This window comes from Hypanus sabinus, chromosome 25 (genome assembly GCF_030144855.1).
Source record: "Hypanus sabinus isolate sHypSab1 chromosome 25, sHypSab1.hap1, whole genome shotgun sequence".
In the NCBI taxonomy this organism is placed as follows: domain Eukaryota; kingdom Metazoa; phylum Chordata; class Chondrichthyes; order Myliobatiformes; family Dasyatidae; genus Hypanus; species Hypanus sabinus.
In genome coordinates, this window is record NC_082730.1 from 44,405,108 (window position 1) to 44,426,086 (window position 20,979).

Sequence of the window (20,979 nt, forward strand, 5' to 3'; positions counted from 1 at the left end):
GACCACAATTAAAAATAAAGTGGAAATAATAAAGTGTTTGGAAAGAGGTGGAACGCCATCGGTCATTGGAAAAGCGTTAGCCTACAGTCGGTCAACGATGGAACAATTTTAAAGGATAACGGATAAAGTGAGAATAATGAAGCATGTGAAAGGCCCTGCCCCGATGAAAGCTACAGTTATTACTAAGCAACGCAGTGGTTTAATTATTGGAATACATACGTTTCTTAAGTGTTTTACATGCATAGAAAGGTAAAATGTATACTATATACTAAGACAAATGTTTGACTAACTGACGCTAAATAATACCGGAAGTACTTACGTACAAATCCGACTTAAAGACGGTCTCAGGAACAGAACTCATACGCAACACGGGGATGAGAAACAATGGACCCAGCACCAATCCTTATGGCACACCACTAGTTACAGGCTGCCAACTGGAGGCAATCATATATTACCACTCTAGCTTCTCCCACAAAGTCAATGTCTAATCCACTTTACAACCTCATCTTGAATGCTGAACGAATGAACCTTCTTGACTAACCTCCCAGGCAGAACCTTGTCAAAGGCTTGCTGAATGTCACTGTAGACAACACCCTCTGACTTGGCTTCAGCAACTTTTCTAACTTCCTCAAAAAACACTATAAGATTGGTTAGATATGACCTACCACACAGAAAGTCATGCTAACTATCCCTAATCAGTCCATATTATTCCAAACACTCATATCTGGTCCTTTAGCACTACTGATATTAGGTTCACCAGCTGATAATTTTCTGGTTTATCTTTAGAGCCATTCTTAAACGACAGAACAACATTAGCTATTCTTCAATTCTCTGACAGCTCTCCCAAAGGTAAAGATGTTTTAAAATTCTCTAGCATGGCCCCATCAATTTCTACATTATTTTCAATGTTTGCTTTTGACAACAGCTGTACTAGGACATCCAATTCTCACTTCATCTTCCTCTTTCTCAACTTACTACCACTCAGATAATGATTTATACTTAATGCAGCTGCCACACACTTGCTTACCCACCCAGCCTGCGTATATCACATTGGAGCCTCCTTGGATCCACCTTCAGGTTTTCATATCACTTATGCACTGGTCAGACTGCACTTATAGTACTGCAAGTCGTTTTTGGCCCCTGATCTAAGAAAAGATGTTCTAGCAATGGAAAAGGTCCAGAGCAGGTTCATGAGAATGATCCAGAGAACTAAAGGCTTAAAATATGAAGAGCATTCAATAGCTCTGAGCCTATACTCACTGGAGTTTAGAAGAATGAAGAATTCACGAAACCTACTGAACATTGAAAAACTTAAACAGAGTGAATGTGGAGAGGATGTGGGTCCATGTAGGGACTAATGACATGGATAGGAAGGAGGAGGTCCTGCAAAGAGAATTTAGGGAGTTAGGTGCAAAGTTGAAGGACAGGACCTCCAGGGTTGCAATCTCATGGTTGCTACCTGTGCCACGTGCTAGAGAGGCCAGAAATAGGAAGATAATGCAGCTAAATACGTGGCTGAGTTGGTGCAGGAGGGAGGGTTTCATGTTTCTGGACAACTGGGCATTGTTCCAGGGAAGGTGGGACTTGTTCTGACGGTACAGGTTGCACCTAAACTAACATCCTTGCAGGAAGGTTTGCAAGTGCTGCTCCGGGGGGGTTTAAACTAGATTTGCAGGGGGAGGGGAACCACAGTGTTAGAGCAGATGGTGAGGTGGAGGAGGATAAAGGTCATGCGAGAGCTGCAAGTATAGTGCATGGAGTAAAGCCAGATCTAACATATAAGGAGGGTTTGAGGAAACAGAAACAGAATAAAGGGTGTAAAGGTAGTAAGGTAGAAGGGCTAAAGTGTGTGTACTTCAATGCAAGAAGCATCAGGAACAAAGGTGATGAACTGAGAGCTTGGATACATTCATGGAATTATGATGTAGTGGCCATTATGGAGACTTGGCTGGCACCAGGGCAGGAATGGATTCTCAATATTCCTGGATTTCAGTGCTTTCAAAGGGATAAAGAGGGGAAAAAAGGGGAGGAGGGGTGGCATTACCGGTCAGGTAATTACAGCTACAGAAAGGGTGGGTAGTGCAGCAGGATCCTCTTCTAAGTCAGTATGGGTAGAAGTCAGGAACAAGAAGGGAGAAGTTACTCTATAGGGAGTATTCTATAGGCCCCCTGGTAGAAGCAGAGATACCAAGGAGCAGACTGGGAGGCAGATTTTGGAAAGGTGCAAAAATAACAGAGTTGTTATCATGGAAGACTTTAACTTCCCTAATATTGATTGGCACCTGATTAGTTCCAATGGTTTGGATGGGGCAGAGTTTGTTAAGTGTGTCCAGGATGGATTCCTCTCACAGTATATTGACAGGCTGACTAGGCGGAATGCCATACTAGATCTAGTATTAGGTAACAAACCAGGTCAGGTCACAGATCTCTCAGTAGGTGAACACCTGGGGGACAGACTCCTTGGCCTTTAACATCATCATGGAAAAGGATAGAATCAGAGAGGACAGGGAAATTTTTAATTGGGGAAGGGCAAGTTATGAGGCAATGAGGCTAGAACTTGCGGGTGTGAATTGGGATGATGTTTTTGCAGGGAAATATACTATGGACATGTGGTCGATGTTTAAGGATTTTTTGCAGGATGTTAGGGATAAATTTGTCCCAGTGAGGAAGATAAAGAATAGTAGAGTGACAAGTGAGGTGGAGAATCTAGTCAGCAGGAAGAAGGCAGCATACATAAGATTTAGGAAGCAAGGATCAGCTGAGTCTATTGAGGAATTTAGGGTAGCAAGAAAGGAGCTTAAGAAGGGGCTGAGGAGAGCAAGGGGGCTTGAGAAGGCCTTGGCGAGTAGGGTAAAGGAAAACCCAAAGGCATTCTTCAATTATGTGAAGAACAAAAGGTTGACAGGAGTGAAGATAGGACCGATTAGAAATAAGGGTGGGAAGATGTGCCTGGAGGCTATGGAAGTGAGCGAGGTCCTCAATGAATACTTCTCTTCGGTATTCAGCAATGAGAGGGAACTTCAAGACGGTGACGACAATATGAGTGAGGTTGATGTTCTGGAACATGGTGATATTAAGGCAGAAGAGGTGTTGGGAGTTGTTAAAATACATTAGGACTAATAAGTCCCCGGGGCCTGACGGAATATTTCCCAGGCTGCTCCATGAGGCGAGGGAAGAGATTGCTGAGCCTCTGGCTAGGATCTTTATGTCCTCGTTGTCAACAGGAATGGTACCAGAGGATTGGAGGGAGTCAAATGTTGTCTCCTTGTTCAAAAAAGGTAGTAGGGATAGTCCAGGTAATTATAGACCAGTGAGCCTTACATCTGTGGTGGGAAAGCTGTTGGAAAAGATTCTTAGAGATAGGATCTATGGGCATTTAGAGAATCATGGTCTGATCAGAGACAGTCAGCATGGCTTTGTAAAGGGCAGATCATGTCTAACAAGCCTGATTGAGTTCTTTGAGGAGGTGACCAGGCATATAGATGAGGGTAGTGCAGTGGAAGTAATCTACATAGATTTTAGTAGGTCAGAAAGTCAGAAGCCAGAAGCCATGGGATCCAGGGAAGTTTGACCAGGTGGATTCAGAATTGACTGGCCTGCAGAAAGCAGAGTGTCATGGTGGAGGGAGTACATTCAGATTAGAGGGTTGTGACTAGTGGTGTCCCACAAGGATCAATTCTGGGACCTCTACTTTTTGTGAATTTTATTAACGATCTGGATGTGGGGGTAGAAGGGTGGGTTAGCAAGTTTGCAGACGACACAAAGGTTGGTGGTTTTGTGGATAGTGTTGAGGATTGTCGAAGACTGCAGAGAGACATTGACAGGATGCAGAAATGGGCTGAGAAGTGGCAGATGGAGTTCAACCCAAAGAAGTGTGAGGTGGTATACTTTGGAAGGACAAACTCCAAGGAATAGTACAAAGTAAATGGCAGGATACTTGGTAGTGTGAAGGAGCAGAGGGATCTGGGGGTACATGTCCACAGATCCCTGAAAGTTGCCTCAAAGGTAAGATAGGGTAGTTAAGAAAGCTTATGGAGTGTTAGCTTTCATAAGTCAAGGGATAGAGTTTAAGAGTCGTGGGGTAATGATGCAACTCTATAAAATTTTGGTTAGGCCACACTTGGAGTACTGTGTCCAGTTCTGGTCGCCTCACTATAGGAAGGATGTGGAAGCATTGGAAAGGGTACAGAGATTTACCAGGATGCTGCCTGGTTTAGAGAGTATAGATTATGATCAGAGATTAAGGGAACTAGGACTTTACTCTCTGGAGAGGAGGATGAGAGGAGCCATGATAGAGGTATACAAGATATTAAGAAGAATTACGAGAGACATGGCTTTAAGGTAAGGGGAGGGAAGTTCAAGGGGGATATTAGAAGAAGGTTTTTTTGCTCAGAGAGTGGTTGGTGCATGGAATGCACTGCCTGAGTCAGTGGTGGAGGCAGATACACTAGTGAAATTTAAGAGACTACTAGACAGGTATATGGAGGAATTTAAGGTGGAGGGTTATAAGGGAGGCAGGGTTTAAGGGTCGGCACAACATTGTGGGCCAACGGGTCTGTACTGCGCTGTTTTGTTCTACGTTCTATGATGTGGTTGAGTCTAGGAGCAGCAGGCACAGCCTCAGAAATAAGAGAAATGTCCCTTTAGAGTAGAGATGAGGAGGAATTTCTTTGGCCAGAGTGGTGAATCTGTGGAACTAATTGCCAGACAGCTGTAGAGACCAAGTTATGGGGGGGGGGAAGGCAATAGACAGGTGTTAAGAGGGATTATATGTGCCTGTCTCAGACTAAAAGGTAAAGATAATACGAGAAAGGAACCTTGGTTTTCAAGAGGTAGAGGCCCTTGGTTAAGTGAGATGCATAGCAGGTATATGCAAGTAGGAACAAATTAAGTGCTTATGGACTACAAGAAACACAAGAGAATACTTAAGAAATCAGGAAGGCTAAAATAAGGCATGAAGTTGCTCTAGCAGACAAGATTAAGTGTGAATTCCAGAATATTAAAAGGTGGAATATTGAACGGTAGAGAAAAGTGAGGCGGAACAAGGAGAACAAGGTGAGGAGGACACATGTACAGAGGGATGGTGTGATGGAACATAGAGTTAAATGTGCAGAAAGAATAAGTAAATTTAGGAAGGGCAACAAAATTCAAGGGGCTTATAGCCCGATGGGAGTTCGGGGAGCTGGGTTAAGCACAATAGGCAGCGATTTAAACAGAGAGAGGAGAAATGGGCTAAAAATTCTATATCTGAATGCACGTAGTGTCAGAAATAAGGGGGATGAGCTTGAAGCTCAGGTGCGAATGGGTAACTATGATAGACAATAGGTGCAGAACTAGACCATTTGGTCCTTTGAGTCTGCACCGCCATTTTGAGATCATGGCTGATCATCTACTATCAATACCCGGTTCCTGCCTTGTCCCTGTATCCCTTGATTCCCCTATCCATAAGATACCTATCTAGCTCCTTGAAAGCATCCAGAGAATTGGCCTCCACTACCTTCCGAGGCAGTGCATTCCAGACCCCCACAACTCTCTGGGAGAAAAAGTTTTTCCTTAACTCTGTCCTAAGTGACCTACCCCTTATTCTCAAACCATGCCCTCTGTTACTGGACTCTCCCAGCATCCGGAACATATTTCCTGCCTCTATCTTGTCCAATCCCTTAATAATCTTATATGTTGCAATCAGATCCCCTCTCAATCTCCTTAATTCCAGCGTGTACAAGCCCAGTCTCTCTAACCTCTCTGCGTAAGACAGCCCAGACATCCCAGGAATTAATCTTGTAAATCGACGCTGCACTTCCTCTACAGCCAGGATGTCCAAATGCAAGAGGATTTCCTTGCTCTTGTACTCAATTCCCTTTGTAATAAAGGCCAACATTCCATTAGCCTTCTTCACTGCCTGCTGCACTTGCTCATTCACCTTCAGTGACTGATGAACACTTACCTAACTCTACACCGTTCAGATAATAATCTGCCTTCCTGTTCTTACTAAAGTGGATAACCTCACACTTATTCACATTAAACGGTATCTGCCCACTCACCCAGCCTATCCAAGTCACCCTAAGTTCTCCTAACATCCTCATCACATCTCACACTGCCACCCTGATTAGTATCATCAGCAAATTTGCTGATGTCATTCTCAATGCCTTCAACTAAATCGTTGACGTAAATTGTAAACAGCTGTGGTCCCAGTACCGAGCCCTGTGGCACACCACTAGTCACCTCCTGCCATTCCGAGAAACACCCATTCACCGCTACCCTTTGCTTTCTATCTGCCAACCAGTTTTCTATCCATGTCAATGTCTTACCCCTGATGCCCTGAGCTTTGATTTTACCCACCAATCTCCTATGTGGGACCTTATCAAATGCCTTCTGAAAATCATGGTATACTACATCCACTGGATCTCCCCCGTCTAACTTCCTGGTTACATCCTCGAAAAACTCCAATAGATTAGTCAAGCATGATTTTGGCATGCTGGCTCGGCCCAATCCTATCACTGCTATCTAGATATGCCACTATTTCATCTTTAATAATGGACTCCAGCATCTTCCCCACCACCGATGCCAGGCTGACAGGTCAATAGTTCTGTTTTCTCCCTCCCTCCTTTCTTAAAGTGGGATAACATTAGCCATTCTCCAATCCTCAGGAACTGATCCTGAACCTAAGGAACATTGGAAAATGATTACCAATGTATCCGCAATTTCCAGGGCCACCTCCTTAGTACAGATGCAGACCATCTGGACCTGGGGATTTGTCAGCCTTCAGTCTTCTCATCACCGTTTCCTTCCTAATGTCAATCTGTTTCATTTCTTCTGTTACCCTATGTCCTTGGCCCATCCATACATCTGGGACATTGCTTGTGTCTTCCCTAGTGAAGACAGATCTAAAGTACTTATTAAGTTCTTCTGCTATTTCTGTGTTTCCCATAACAATTTCACCCAATTCATTCTTCAAGGGCCCAACATTGTTCTTAACTATCTTCTTTCTCTTCACATACCTAAAAAAGCTTTTGCTACCTTCCTTTATATTCCTGGCTAGCTTGCGTTCGAACCTCATTTTTTCTCCCCGTATTGCCTTTTTAGTTAAGTTCTGTTGTTCCTTAAAAACTTCCCAATCATCTGTCCTCCCACTTACCTTAGCTCTGTCATACTTTTTTTTTTAAATGCTATGCAATCTCTGACTTCCTTTGTCAATCACTGTGGCCCCTTTTCCCCCCTTTGAATCCTTCCTTCTCTGGGAGATGAACTGATTTTGTGCCTTGTGCATTATTCCGAAGAATACCTGCCATTGCGGTTCCACTGTCTTTTCTGCTAGGCTATCCGTCCAGTCAACTTTGGCCAGCTCATCCCTCATAGCTCCATAGTTTCCCCTGTTCAGCTGCAACATTGACACCTCCAAGCTGCCCTTATCCTTCTCAAATTGCAGATAAAAACTTATATTATGATCACTACCTACTAATGGCTCCTTTACTGCAAGATCGCTTATCAAATCCTGTTCATTGCATAACACTAAATCCAGAATAGTCTTGTCCCTGGTCAGCTCTCGTACAAGCTGTTCCAAGAACGCATCCCGTAGGCTCTCTACAAACTCGCTATCCTGGGGTCCAGCACCAACCTGATTCTCCCAGTTCACCTGCATGTTGAAATCCCCCATAACTACTGCGACATTACCTTTGCCACATGCCAATATTAACTCCCTATTCAACTTGCACCCAATATCCTTGCTACTGTTTGGTGGCCTGTAGACAACACCCATTTGGGTCCTTTTGCCCTTACTGTTCCTCAGTTCTATCCACACAGACTCTACTTCTCCTGACCCTTTGTCCCCCCTTGCAAAGGACTGAATCTCATTCCTCACGAACAGGCCCACCCCACCCCCTCTGCCCACATTTCTGTCCCTACGATAGCACGTATACCCTTGTACATTCATTTCCAGGTCTGATCTCCCTACAGCCATGTCTCCGTGATCCCAACAACATCATAGTTACCCATTCGCACCTGGGTTTCAAGCTCATCCGCCTTATTTCTGACAATTCGTGCAATATGTTGTTGGGATAACGGAGACATGGCTGCAGGGAGATCAGACCTGGGAAATGAATGTATAAGGGTATATGTGCCATCGTAGGGACAGAAATGTGGGCAGAGGGGGTGGAGTGGCCCTGTTGGTGAGGAATGAGATTCAGTCCTTTGCAAGGGGGGGGGGGGGGGAGGACATAGGATCAGGAGAAGTACAGTCTGTGTGGATAGAACTGAGGAACAGTAAGGGCAAAAAGACCCTAATGGGTGTTGTCTACAGGCCACCAAATAGTAGCATGGTGCAAATTGAACAGGGAGTTAACATTGGCATGTGGCAAAGGTAATGTCGCAGAAGTTAAGGGGGATTTCAACATGTAGGTGAACTGGGAGAATCAGGTTGGTGCTGCACCCCAGGATAGGGAATTTGTAGAGTGCCTACAGGATGCATTCTTGGACGAGAGCCGACCAGGGACAAGGCTATTCTGGAGTTAGTGTTGTGTAACAAACAGGATTTGATAAGTGATCTTGAAGTAAAGGAGCCATTAGGAGGTAGTGACCATAAGTTTTTATCTGCAATTTGAGAAGGATAAGGGCAGATCGGAGGTGTCGGTGTTGCAGTTGAACAAAGGAGACTATGGAGCCATGAGGGAGGAGCTGGCCAAAGTTAACTGGACAGATATCCTAGAAGAAAAGACAGTGGAACAGCAATGGCAGGTATTCTTGGGAATAATGCACAAGGCACAAAATCAGTTCATCCCCCAGAGAAGGAAGGATTCAAAGGGGGGAAAGGGGCCACAGTGATTGACAAAGGAAGGCAGAGATTGCATAGCATTTAAAAAAAAGAAGTATGACAGAGCTAAGGTGAGTGGGAGGACAGATGATTGGGAAGTTTTTAAGGAACAACAGAACTTAACTAAAAAGGCAATACGGGGAGAAAAAATGAGGTTCGAATGCAAGCTAGCCAGGAATATAAAGGAAGGTAGCAAAAGCTTTTTTAGGTATGTGAAGAGAAAGAAGATAGTTAAGAACAATGTTGGGCCCTTGAAGAATGAATTGGGTGAAATTGTTATGGGAAACAGAGAAATGGCAGAACTTAATAAGTACTTTAGATCTGTCTTCACTAGGGAAGACACAAGCAATGTCCCAGATGTATGGATGGGCCAAGGACATAGGGTAACAAAGGAACTGAAACAGACTGACATTAGGAAGGAAACAGTGATGAGTAGACTGATGGGACTGAAGGCTGACAAATCCCCAGGTCCAGATGGTCTGCATCCTAGGGTACTAAAGGAGGTGGCTCTGGAAATTGCAGATGCATTGGTAATCATTTTCCAATGTTCCTTAGATTCAGGATCAGTTCCTGAGGATTGGAGAATGGCTAATGTTATCCCACTTTTTAAGAAAGGAGGGAGGGAAAAAACAGAACTATCGTCCTGTCAGCCTAACATCAGTAGTGGGGAAGATGCTAGAGTCCATTATTAAAAATGAAATATCTATATAGCAGTGATAGGATTGGGCCGAGCCAGCATGGATTTACCAAGGGTAAATCATGCTTGACTAATCTGTTGGGAGTTTTTCGAGGATGTAACCAGAAAGTTAGAGAAGAGAGATCCAGTGGATGTGGTGTACCTTGATTTTCAGAAAGCATTTGATAAGGTCCCACATAGGAGATTGGTGGGTAAAATCAGAGCTCATGGCATTAGGGGTAAGATATTGACATGGATAGAAAACTGGTTGGCAGATAGAAAGCAAAGGGTAACGGTGAATGGCTGTTTCTCGGAATGGCAGGTGGTGACTAGTGGGGTGCCACAGGGCTCGGTATTGGGAACACAGTTGTTTACGGTTTACATCAACAATTTAGATGAAGGCATTGAGAATAACATCAGCAAGTTTGCTGATGATACTAAGCTGGGTGGCAGTGTGACATGATGAGGATGTTAGGAGAATTCAGGGTGTATTGGATAGGCTGAGTGAGTGGGCAGATACTTGGCAGATGACGTTTAATGTGAAGAAGTGTGAGGTTATCCACTTTCGGAGTAAGAACAGGAAGGCAGATTATTATCTGAACGGTGTAGAGTTAGGTAAGGGAGAAATACAAAGAGATCTAGGAGTCCTTGTTCATCAGTCACTGAAGGTGAATGAGCAAGTGCAGCAGGCAGTGAAGGAGGCTAATGGGATGTTGGCCTTTATTACAAAGGGAATTGAGTACAAGAGCAAGGAAATCCTCTTGCATTTGTACAGGGCCCTGGTGAGACCACACCTGGAGTACTGTGTACAGTTTTGGTCTCCAGTGTTAAGGAAGGACATCCTAGCTATAGAGGAAGTGCAGCGTAGATTCACGAGGTTAATTCTTGGGATGTCCGAACTGTCTTACGCAGAGAGGTTAGAGAAACTGGGCTTGTACACACTGGAATTAAGGAGATTGAGAGGGGATCTGATTGCAACATATAAGATTATTAAGGGATTGGACAAGATAGAGGCAGGAAATATGTTCCAGATGCTGGGAGAGTCCAGTACCAGAGCGCATGGTTTGAGAATAAGGGGTAGGTCATTTAGGACAGAGTTAAGGAAAAACTTCTTCTCCCAGAGAGTTGTGGGGGTCTGGAATGCACTGCCTCGGAAGGCAGTGGAGGCCAATTCTTTGGGTGCTTTCAAGAAGGAGCTAGATAGGTATCTTATGGATAGGGGAATCAAGGGATACAGGGACAAGGCAGGAACCGGGTATTGATAGTAGATGATCAGCCATGATCTCAGAATGGTGGTGCAGGCTCAAAGGGCCGAATGGTCTACTTCTGCACCTATTGTCTATTAAGGAGAATCATCAGTGATTTTACAGGCACGTTAACAGCAAAAGGACTGCAAGAGACAAAATTGGCCCTTTGGAAGACCAGAATGGTAATCCATGCGTGGAGCCAAAGCAGATGGAGGGGTGTGTGGAGGTGGGAAAATCTTAAATCCATTCTTTGCATCTGTATTTACTCAGGAGGATTCAGAGTCTATAGAAATGAGACAAAATAGCAACAATTTTATGAGCCCTGTACAGATTATAGAGGAGGAGGTGTTCGCGGCCCTGAGGCAAATCAGGGTGGATAAATCTCCAGGGTCTGGCAAAGAGTTCCCTCAGACCCTATGGAAGGCACAATTTAAAGCATCCTTAGCAACAGGAGAGGTACCACAGGATTAGAGGATAGCCAGTGGTTTTCCACTGTTTAAAACTACAGGCCAGAGACACTGATATCAGAAATGGGAAAGTTATTGGAATATGCTAACTGGATACAAATATTAGATAGACATGGGCTGATTTAGGATAGTCTTTGTGTGGTAGTCATGTCTAACTAATCTTAAGGAGTTTTTTGAGGAAGTTATCATGAAAGAAGATGAAGGCAAGGCAGTGGATGTTGTCAAATGTTGTCATTTGACAAGATCCCGCATGGGAGGCTTGTCAAGAAGGTATTCAGGATGAGGTATTAAATTGGATTAGGCATTGGCTTTGTGGGTGAAACCAGAGCAGTAGTAAAGTGATTGGAGGTCTGTGGCTAGTGGTGTACCGCAGAGATCGACGCTGGGTACTTTGCTTGTCATCTACATCAGTGATCTACATGATAATGTGGTTAACTGAATCCGCAAATTTATGGATGACACCAAGATTAGAGGTGTAGTTGACAGCTAGGGATCTGTATCAGTTTGGAAAAGTGGGCTGAAATATGGCAGATGGAATTTAATGCAGACAAGTGTGAGGTTTTGCACTTCAGAAGGACCAACCAGGGTAGGTTTAAACACAAAGAACAGTAGGGCACGAAGGAGTGTGGGAGAACAAAGGGATCTAGGAACGCAGGTCCATAATTCATTGAAAGTGGCAGCACAGATAGATAGGATTGTAAAGAAAGCTTTTGGCACATTGGCCTTCATAAATCAATCTACTAAGTACATGAGATGAGATGTCATGTTTAAGTTGTATAAGGCCTAATTTAGAGTATCATGTGCAGTTGGTCACCTAACTACAGGAAAAATTGTAAACAAGGTTAAAAGAGTGCAGAGAAAATTTACAAGGAGTTATAAGGAAAGAATGAATAGGTTAATACTGTATTCTTCAGAACGTAAGAGATTTGATAGAGCTATACAAAATTATGTGGGGCATAGATAAGGTAAATGCAAGCAGACTTTTTCCACTGAGGTTTGGTGGGAGTACAACTAGAGTGCATGTCTTAAAGATGAAAGGCGAGAAATTTAAGGGCAACATGAGGGGAAACATCTTCACTCAGAGGCTCATGAGAGTGTGAAATGAGTAGCCATCACAAGTGATGCATGTGAGCTCAATATCAATGATTAATAGAAGTTTGGATAGGTACATGGATAGTAGAAATATGGAGGGCTATGGTCCCACTACAGGTCGATGAGAGCAGACAGTTAAAATATTTTTGGTCTGGACTAGATGGGCCAAAGGGCCTGTTTCTGTGCTGTACTTCTCTATGACAATGGATAAAAACATCTCCTGTGATGGAATGGCAGAGCAGACAGACTCATTGGGATAAATGGCCTAATTCAGCTCCTATGACTTATGGTCTTTTTCAAATGTGGATCACAGTAACTAGAGTTAAATGCACAAGAAAGAAATCTTTGTACTGTATGTGAAAAGCAGCCGATTAAGAACGACTCCTACCCGTGGAAAGTGAATCGCATCCATGGTCAAACAGCTCTCCGAGAGGACTGCTGCTGCTTGTTCGTCTTGCCTGCTTCCCATCAATGGCATCGAGTGTCTGGTACACAAACAGACCTACAGCACAAGCCAGGTATGCCCACAGAGGTGCCTGGAGAGTACAGAAAGCACAGTAAGCCAAAGGAAGCAGCCATATTACACACACAAGACCATAAGATATTGAAGACTTAAGATTGTTTAATATCATTTCCTGTACACAAGTGTAAAGAGAATGAAATAAATGTTACCCCAGATCCAATGCAGTGTAAAATGCACAAAAGATAAAGAACGCAATAATAAAAGCACACAATATAAATACACCAGATAGCTTGTATACATACACAGCTTGTATGCATGCCCATAAGTGATGCTAGGGTGACTCTCTTCAATATTGAGTTCACCATTTAAACAATCATAGGCTAGGTTCAAAAAGTATGTGAACCTCTGGGGTAATTCCTCCTACAAAAGTGATTTGGAGTCGGGTGTTCCAATCAATAAGATGAGATTGGAGGTGTGGGTTGTAAAGGTGCCCTGCACATTAAAAAGAGACACACTAAGTCAGGTTACTGACAGAGCCTGTGCTTCTCAAGAAAGATCTCTTTATCTGCACCATCCCTTAATCAAAACAACTTTCAAAGGACAATGGAAGAAGAATTGTAGAGTTGGTTGAAGCTGGAAAAGGCTACAAAAGCATTTCTAAAGACCTGAGTGTTCATCAGTCCACAGTAAGAGAAATTGTCTACAAATGGAAGAAATTCAGTACTGTTGCTACTTTCCCAAGGAGTGGATGTCCTGCAAAGATCACACCACGAACACAACATCCAATGCTGAAGGAGGTGAAAAAGAACCCAAGAGCAACAGCAAAAGATCTGAAGAAATTTCCAGAACTTGCTAATGTCTCCGTTTATGTGTCCATCATATAATGGTATTCATGGAAGTACACCACTGCTCTCCAAAAAAACACATTGCTGCATGTCAAGTTTGCAAAGGTCACTTGGATGTTCCACAGCACTTCTGGGACAATAATCTCTGGACAGATGAGACAAAAGTTGAACTTCTAGGTAGAAATGCACACTGCCAGGTTTGGAGGAAAACAGGCACTACACACCAACACCAAAACCTCATCCCAACTGTGAAGCATGGTGGAAGGAGCATCATGACTTGGCTTTGCTGCCTCAGAGCCTGGACAGTTTGCAATCGTTGAGGGAACCATTAATTCAAAGTTGTATCTAGACATTTTACAGGAGAATGTCAGGGTAGCAGTCCGTCACCTGAAGCTTAACAGAAGTTGGATGAAGCATCAAGACAATGATCCGAAACACAGAATGATTTAAAAAGAAAATTCATGCTTTGATATAGCCAAATCTGAGTTCAGATCTTAACCTAATTCAGATGCAGTGAAGAGGGCTGTTCATGCAAGGTATCCCAGAAATATTAACAAACTGAAACAGTTTTGTATGGAAGAATGGTCTAAAATTCCTCTAAGCTGATGTGCAGGACTGATCAACAGTTACTGGAAACGTTTGTTTGAAGTTATTGCGGTACAAAGGGTCAGACCAATTAGTGAAAGTCAAGGTTCACATACCTTTTCCAACAAATACATGTAACATTGGATAACTTTTTGCAATAAGTAAATGAACAAGTATTATTCTGTTTTCTGATTTAATTGGGTTCTCTTTATCTAGTTATAGGGTTTTGCTGAAAAAAATCTGATTACATTTTAGGTCATATATATCAAGAAATAAAGAGAGAGGAGATGAATTTAGTCAAGAAAAAGGAAAAGTATGTAAAGCTTAGGAAGCTAGAATCAAACAGAGCCCTGGAGGATTATAAAGGAGACAGAAAAGAAATGAAGGGAATTAGGAAAGTCTGGAGGAGCCATGAAAAGTCCTTGAGAAGTAGGATGAAAAAGAATCCCAAGGCATTTATACATAAATCAAGAGCAAGAGAATTACAAGGGAGAGGGAAGGATCACTCAAGGACAAAGAGAAGAACATTTGCTTGGATGTGGAGAATGAGAGCGAGGTACTTAATGAGTATTTTACATCAGTATTTACTGATGAAGGACATGGAAAACAGGGAGATCGGTGCCAAGAGTATTAATTGCTAGAGCATTTCGAAGTAAAGGAAAGAGTGATTAAGTCTCTTAAAGAGTATTAACGTGGCTAAGTCCCCAGGGCCTGATGGAATATACCCCAGGTTATTAAGAGAGGTGAGAGCAGAGATTGGTGAGGCCTTGACTAATATTATTGTGTCCTCCCTAGCCACAAGCAAGGTCTGAGATCTTTTTGGCGAGGTGACGAGGGTGATCGATGAAGGCAGACCTGTGCATGTCACATATATGGATTTTTGTAAGGCATTTGACAAGGTCCCTCATGGAAAGCTCATTCAGAAGATTAAGATACATGGGATCAATGTTGGATTGGCCGTTTGGATTCAGAATTCACAGGAGGTAGTGACTGAAGGAATTTAATCTATCTGAGTTTCGTGACAAGTGGTGTTCTGGAGTGACCTGGACTGTGACTTCTGCTGCTTGTGATGTATATAAGTGACCTTGATGAAAATGTCATTAGGTGGGCTAGTAAGTGTTCAGGTTGGTAGTGTGAGAACAGCATAGTAATAACCATTGCTATTACAAAGGAAAAAGAGCAAGGCAAACTGAAAGGTCTTAAGGTGGATAAATCACCTGGACCAGATGGACAACATCCCACCGTCCTGAGGGTGGAGATAACAGATGTATTAGTCATCATCAAGAATGACTTGACTCTGGCACATTCCTGGAGGACTGCAGGATTGCAAGTGTCACTCCACTCTTCAAGAAGGGAGAAAGGGAAAAAAAAATTATAGGCCAGTTAGCCTAACCTCAGTGGTTGGGAAAATGGTGGAGTCTATTATTAAGGACGAGGTTTTGAGGTACTTGGAGACTAATGATAAAATAAGTCAAAGTCATTGTTTCTGTAAAGGGAAATCTTGCCTTACAAATCTGTTAAGAGTTCTTCAAAGAAGTAACAAGCAGGGTGGACAGCGGATGTCTTTTACTTGGATTTTCAGAAGGCATTTGATGGGATGCCACACGAGGCAGCTTAAAAAGATAAAACACTATGGAATTACAGGAAAGATATCAGCATGGATAGAGAAATGGCTGACAGCCAGGAGACAGTGAATGGGAATAAAAGGGATCCTTTCTGGTTGGCTGCCAGTGACTAGTGGTGTTCCTCAGGGGGAATATTGGGAACACTATTTTTCACATTGTCAGTGTTTTAGATAATGGAATGATGGCTTTGTGGCAAAGTTTGCAGACGATACGAAGATAAGTGGACGGGTAGGTAGTGCTGAGGAAGCAATGCGATTGCATCAGGACTTAGACAAATTGGAAGAATGGGCAAAGAAGTGGCAGATGGAATACGGTGTTGGAAAATGTATGATAATGCATTTTGGTAAAAGGACTATTATCCAAATGAGAAGGTTCAAAAATAAAGGGCACAGCCTCAACATTGAGGGGTAATATTTTAGAAGAGATAATGAGGAATATTTCTTACCAGGTAGTAGTGAATCTGTGGAATGTTCTGCCACAAACTGCTGTGAAGGCCATGTCTGCGGGTATGCTTAAGGTGGAAGTTGATTGTTTCCTGATCGGTCAGGTCATCAAAGAATATGGTGAGAAAGCAGACATATGGAGTTGAGTGGGATCCAGGATCAGCCATGATGGGATGGCAGAGCAGCTCAATGGGCTGAATGACCTAATTCTGCTCCTATGTCTAATGGTTATAAAGTCTTAAACAGAGGTGCAGAGGGACTTAGGAGTCCTCGTGCAAGACTCCCAGAAGGCTAATTTACAGGCTGAATCTATGGTAAAGAGGGCAAATGTAATGTTGCCGTTTACTTCCAGAGGAATATAACAGCAAAAAAGATAATGCTGAGCCTTTATAAGACACTAGTCAGGCTGCACTCGGAGTATTGTTGACAGTTTTGGGTCCTGTATCTCAGAAAGGATGTGTTGTTATTGGAGAGCGTCCAGAGGAGGTTCACAAGGATGATTCAGGAAATGAAGGGGTTAACTTATGAGGAGAGTTCACTGGAATTTAGAAGAATGCATGGGGATCTCACTGAAACCTACTGAATGTTGAAAGGGCTCGATAGGGTGGATGTGCAGAGGATGTTTCCTCTGGTGGGGGTATCCAGAACTAAAGGGCACAGCCTCAAAATTGAGGGGTGACTTTTTAGAATAGAAGGAGGAATTGTTTTAGCCAGAGAGTAGTGAATCTGTGGATTGCTCTGCCACAGACTGTGGGTATATTTAAGGTAGAAGTAGGCAGTTTCCTGATCAGGCAAGGTATCAAAGGATATGGCGAAAAGGTAGGTGTATGGGGTTGAGTGGTATCCAGGTTCAGCCATGATAGAATGGCGGTGTAGACACAATGGACCTAATCCTACTCCAAGTTCTCATCAAGGTCCAAGACTGGCAAAGAATACAATGGGATATAGATCAGTTGTAAATATGGGCATAGAAAGGGCCGATAGAGTTTAACCCTGCCAGATGTGGTGTTGCACCCTGGAATTTAGAATTTATTTGAATCTTGCATCCATCCCACAACATGAGGAAGTAAAAATCTTTGCATTACGACTCTGTTGCAATGTATAAGCATGTGAATTTAAAAGTTTAATGGCTTGTAGAAAGAAGCTGTCTTGTAGCCTGTTGGCTTTAATGCTGAGGCACCGTTTGCCAGACAGAAGCAGCTGAGACAGTTTATGGTTGGGGTGACTGATATCCCCGATGATCATTCAGGCCTTCTTTCTGTACCTGCTGCTATAAATGTCCTCAATGCTGGGAAGTTCACATACACAAATGTGCTGGGCTGTCTGTACCACTCTCTGCTGTACCCAGCAATTAAGGCTGGTGCAGTTTCCGTACCAGATGCTGATACAGCCAGTCTCTATGCTCTCAATGGTAACCCTGTAGAAGGTCTTGAGGATTTGAGGGTACATGCCAAACCTGAGGTGGAAGAGACACTGCTGTGCTTTTTTTTGCCACACAGTTGGTTTGTACAGTCCAGCTGAGATCTTTGGTGATGTGTATACCAAGGAACTTGAAACTACTCACCCACTCAAATGCAGACCCACTGCTGTTGATCGGCGCAAGCCTGTCTCCATTCCTCCTGTAATCCACAATCATCTCTTTTGTTTTTGGACATTGACAGAGAGATTGTTATCCTGGCACCACTGTGTCAGAGTGTCCACATCTTTCCTCTGTAGGCTGTCTTATCACCACTAAAAATAAGGTCAATCAAAGTTGTGTCATCTGTGAATTTGTTCAGTGGATTGGAGCTATATTTGGCAGTACAGTCATGGGTGTAAAGGGAGTAGAGAAGGGAAGGCAGAACACAACCCTGAGGGGCTCCTGTGTTGAGGAGCAGAGGTGAGGGAGCACATCCTTACCACCTGTTGTCTAGAATCCAGCTGCACAAGGTGAGATACAAGCCGAGGACTCTGAGCTTCCTGACAAGTCTGGAAGGAATTATGGTGTTGAATGCTGAACTCAGTCCAGGAACAGCATTCGAACGGATGTATCCCTCTTCTCCAGGTGAGTGAGGACATTGGCTATGGCATCATCAGCAGACCGGTTCTGTCAGTAGGCGAATTGTAAGGGGTCATGCTGCCGAAGTAGTCTTTAACCAGTCTCTCAAAGAATTTGCTCAAAGAGTGCGACAGGGCATTTGGTAGACCAAATGTAAGAGACACTTAACAGTGTTGATGAGCAGGGAGATCTAGCTACAAAGGATGATAGGGTGGCTAAGACATGTGGCATACTTGCCTTTACTAGTCAAGCACTAATTCAGGAAGTTATGCTTCAGCTTTCTAAAAGTCTAGTTAGAAACACAATACAGGCCCTTCAGCCCACAATGCTGCGCTGAACATGTACTTACTTTAGAAATTACCTAGGGTTATCCATAGCCCTCTATTTTTCTAAGCTCCATGTACTTATCCAGTAGTCCCTTAAAATACCCTATTGCATCAGCCTCCATCACCAGCAGCCCATTCCACACACTCTGCATAAAAAACTTACCCCTGACATCTCTGTATCTACTTCTAAGCACCCTAAAACCGTGCCCTCTCCTGTTAGCCATTTCAGCCCTGGGAAAAAGCCTTTGACTATCCACACGATCAATGCCTCTCATCATCTTATACACCTCTATCAGGTCAACTCTCATCCTCCGCCGCTCCAAGGAAAAAAGGCTGAGTTCACTCAACCTATTCTCCTAAGAAATGCTCCCCAACCCAGGCAACATTCTTAATCTCCTCTGCACCCCTTCTATAGTTTCCACATCCTCCCTGTAGTGAGATGACCAGAACTGAGCACAGTACTCCAAGTGGGGTCTGACCTATGTGGGGTCCTATATAGCTGTAACATTACCACTCAGCTCTTAAACTCAATCCCAATGTTGATGAAGGCCAATGCACACAGAGTCAACCTGGGCAGCAGCTTTGAGTGTCCTATGGACTTGGACCCCAATATCCCTGATCCTCCACACTGCCAAGAGTCTTACCATTAATACTGCATTCTGCCAATCATATTTGACCCACCAAAATGAATCTTACACCTATCTGGGTTGAACTCCATCTGCCACTTCTCTGCCCAGTTTTTCATCCTATCAATGCCCCTGACAGCCCTCCACACTATCCACAACACACCCAACCTTAGTGTCATCAGCAAATTTAGTAACCCAACCCTCCACTTCCTCATCCCAGTCATTTATTAAAATCATGAAGAGTAGGAGTCCCAGAACAGATCCCTGAGGCACACCACTGGTCACCAACCTCCATGCAGAATATGATCCGTCTACAACCACTGTTTGCCTTCTGTGAGCAAGTCAGTTCTGGATTCACAAAGCAATGTCCCTTGTATCCCATGCCTCCTTACTTTCTCAATAAGCCTTACATGGGATACCTTATCAAATGCCTTGCTGAAATCCATATATACTACATCTACTGCTCTACCTTCATCAACGTGATTAGTCACATCCTCAAAAAAATCAGTCAGGCTCGTAAGGCACAACCTGCCCTTGACAAAGCCATGCTGACTATTCCTAATCATATTATACCTCTCCAAATGTTCATCAGTCCTGCCTCTCAATATCTTTTCCATCCACTTACCAACCACTGAAGTAAGACTCACTGGAGTTAGGCTGCATTTGGAGTATTACATACAGTTCTGGCAGCCCCATTATCAGAAGGTTGTTGGGGCCTTGGAGAAGGTACAGAAGAGGTTTACCAGGATGTTGTCTGTATTAGAGGAAATGTGCTATAATGAAAGCTTGGACAAAGTTGGATTATTTTCTCTGGAGTGGCAGAAGCTGAGAGGAGATCTGATAAAGGAGCAATATCCTCTTCCCAGGGTTGAAATGTCTAATACCAGAGGGCACACATTTAAACTAGAAAGGGATCATTTCAAAAACAATGTCAGAGGCAAGTCCAAACCCTTTTTACCTTAAATGCATCCCTCTGGTATGAGAGGCTTCAGAGAGGAGAGACTTGAGTGAGGGAGGGTGAAAAAACTGTAGGTAGAATTTTTTTCCACTTAAATATTAATTGTTTCATTTTTATATTTGCACAATTAGAACCATACAGATGCCAGGTGGGATGGTGAAATGCTCCTTTTGCAAGATATGGGAAGGCAAGGAGACCTCCAGTGTCCTTGATGGCTTCATCCAGCTGCAGCTTCCAACACTTCGCATTAAAGAGTTGGAGATTGAAATGAATGAACCCAAGATCATTTGGGAGGCTTGGGGGTGATAGATTAGACATATAGAAAGGTCATTACACCCAAGGCGTGGGGCACAGGGGACTGGGTGACATTCAGAAAAGAGGTTAAACAGCCAGTGCAGAGTACCACGTGGCCTTACCCCTCAACATCAGGTTTAGACGCGATGGAACGAGAGGGCTTAAAGGGGAGGTGCCATGGCAGTGCTGTCAGGACAGACTGAAGAACTTGTCTAGTGAGGCGTTATTCCTATATTTATTGAGATACAGTGTGAAATAGGCCCTTCGAACCATGCCTCCCAAAAATCCCCCGATTTAATCAGAGCCTAATCACAGGACAATTTACAATGGCCAATTAACCTACTAAACAGTACATCTGTGAACTGTGGGAGGAAACTGGAGCATCTGGAGGAAGCCCATGCAGTTTATGGTGAGAATGTACAAATTGCTTACACATGGTACCCAAATTGAACACAGAATACCGACATTGTAATATTGGCTCGCTAACT

General features: G+C 43.5%; 1 protein-coding gene across 1 annotated transcript in view; it reads right to left on the reverse strand.

Annotated features, from left to right (window-relative positions):
• The window catches only part of LOC132381203 (choline/ethanolaminephosphotransferase 1-like), a 113,457-nt gene that overhangs the window by 79,388 nt on the left and 13,090 nt on the right, over positions 1 to 20,979 (reverse strand). Inside the window, exon 2 of the mRNA XM_059950502.1 lies at positions 12,677 to 12,824. Coding sequence (XP_059806485.1) covers positions 12,677 to 12,824 — 148 coding nt within the window. The remainder of the gene's footprint in view (positions 1 to 12,676; positions 12,825 to 20,979) is intronic.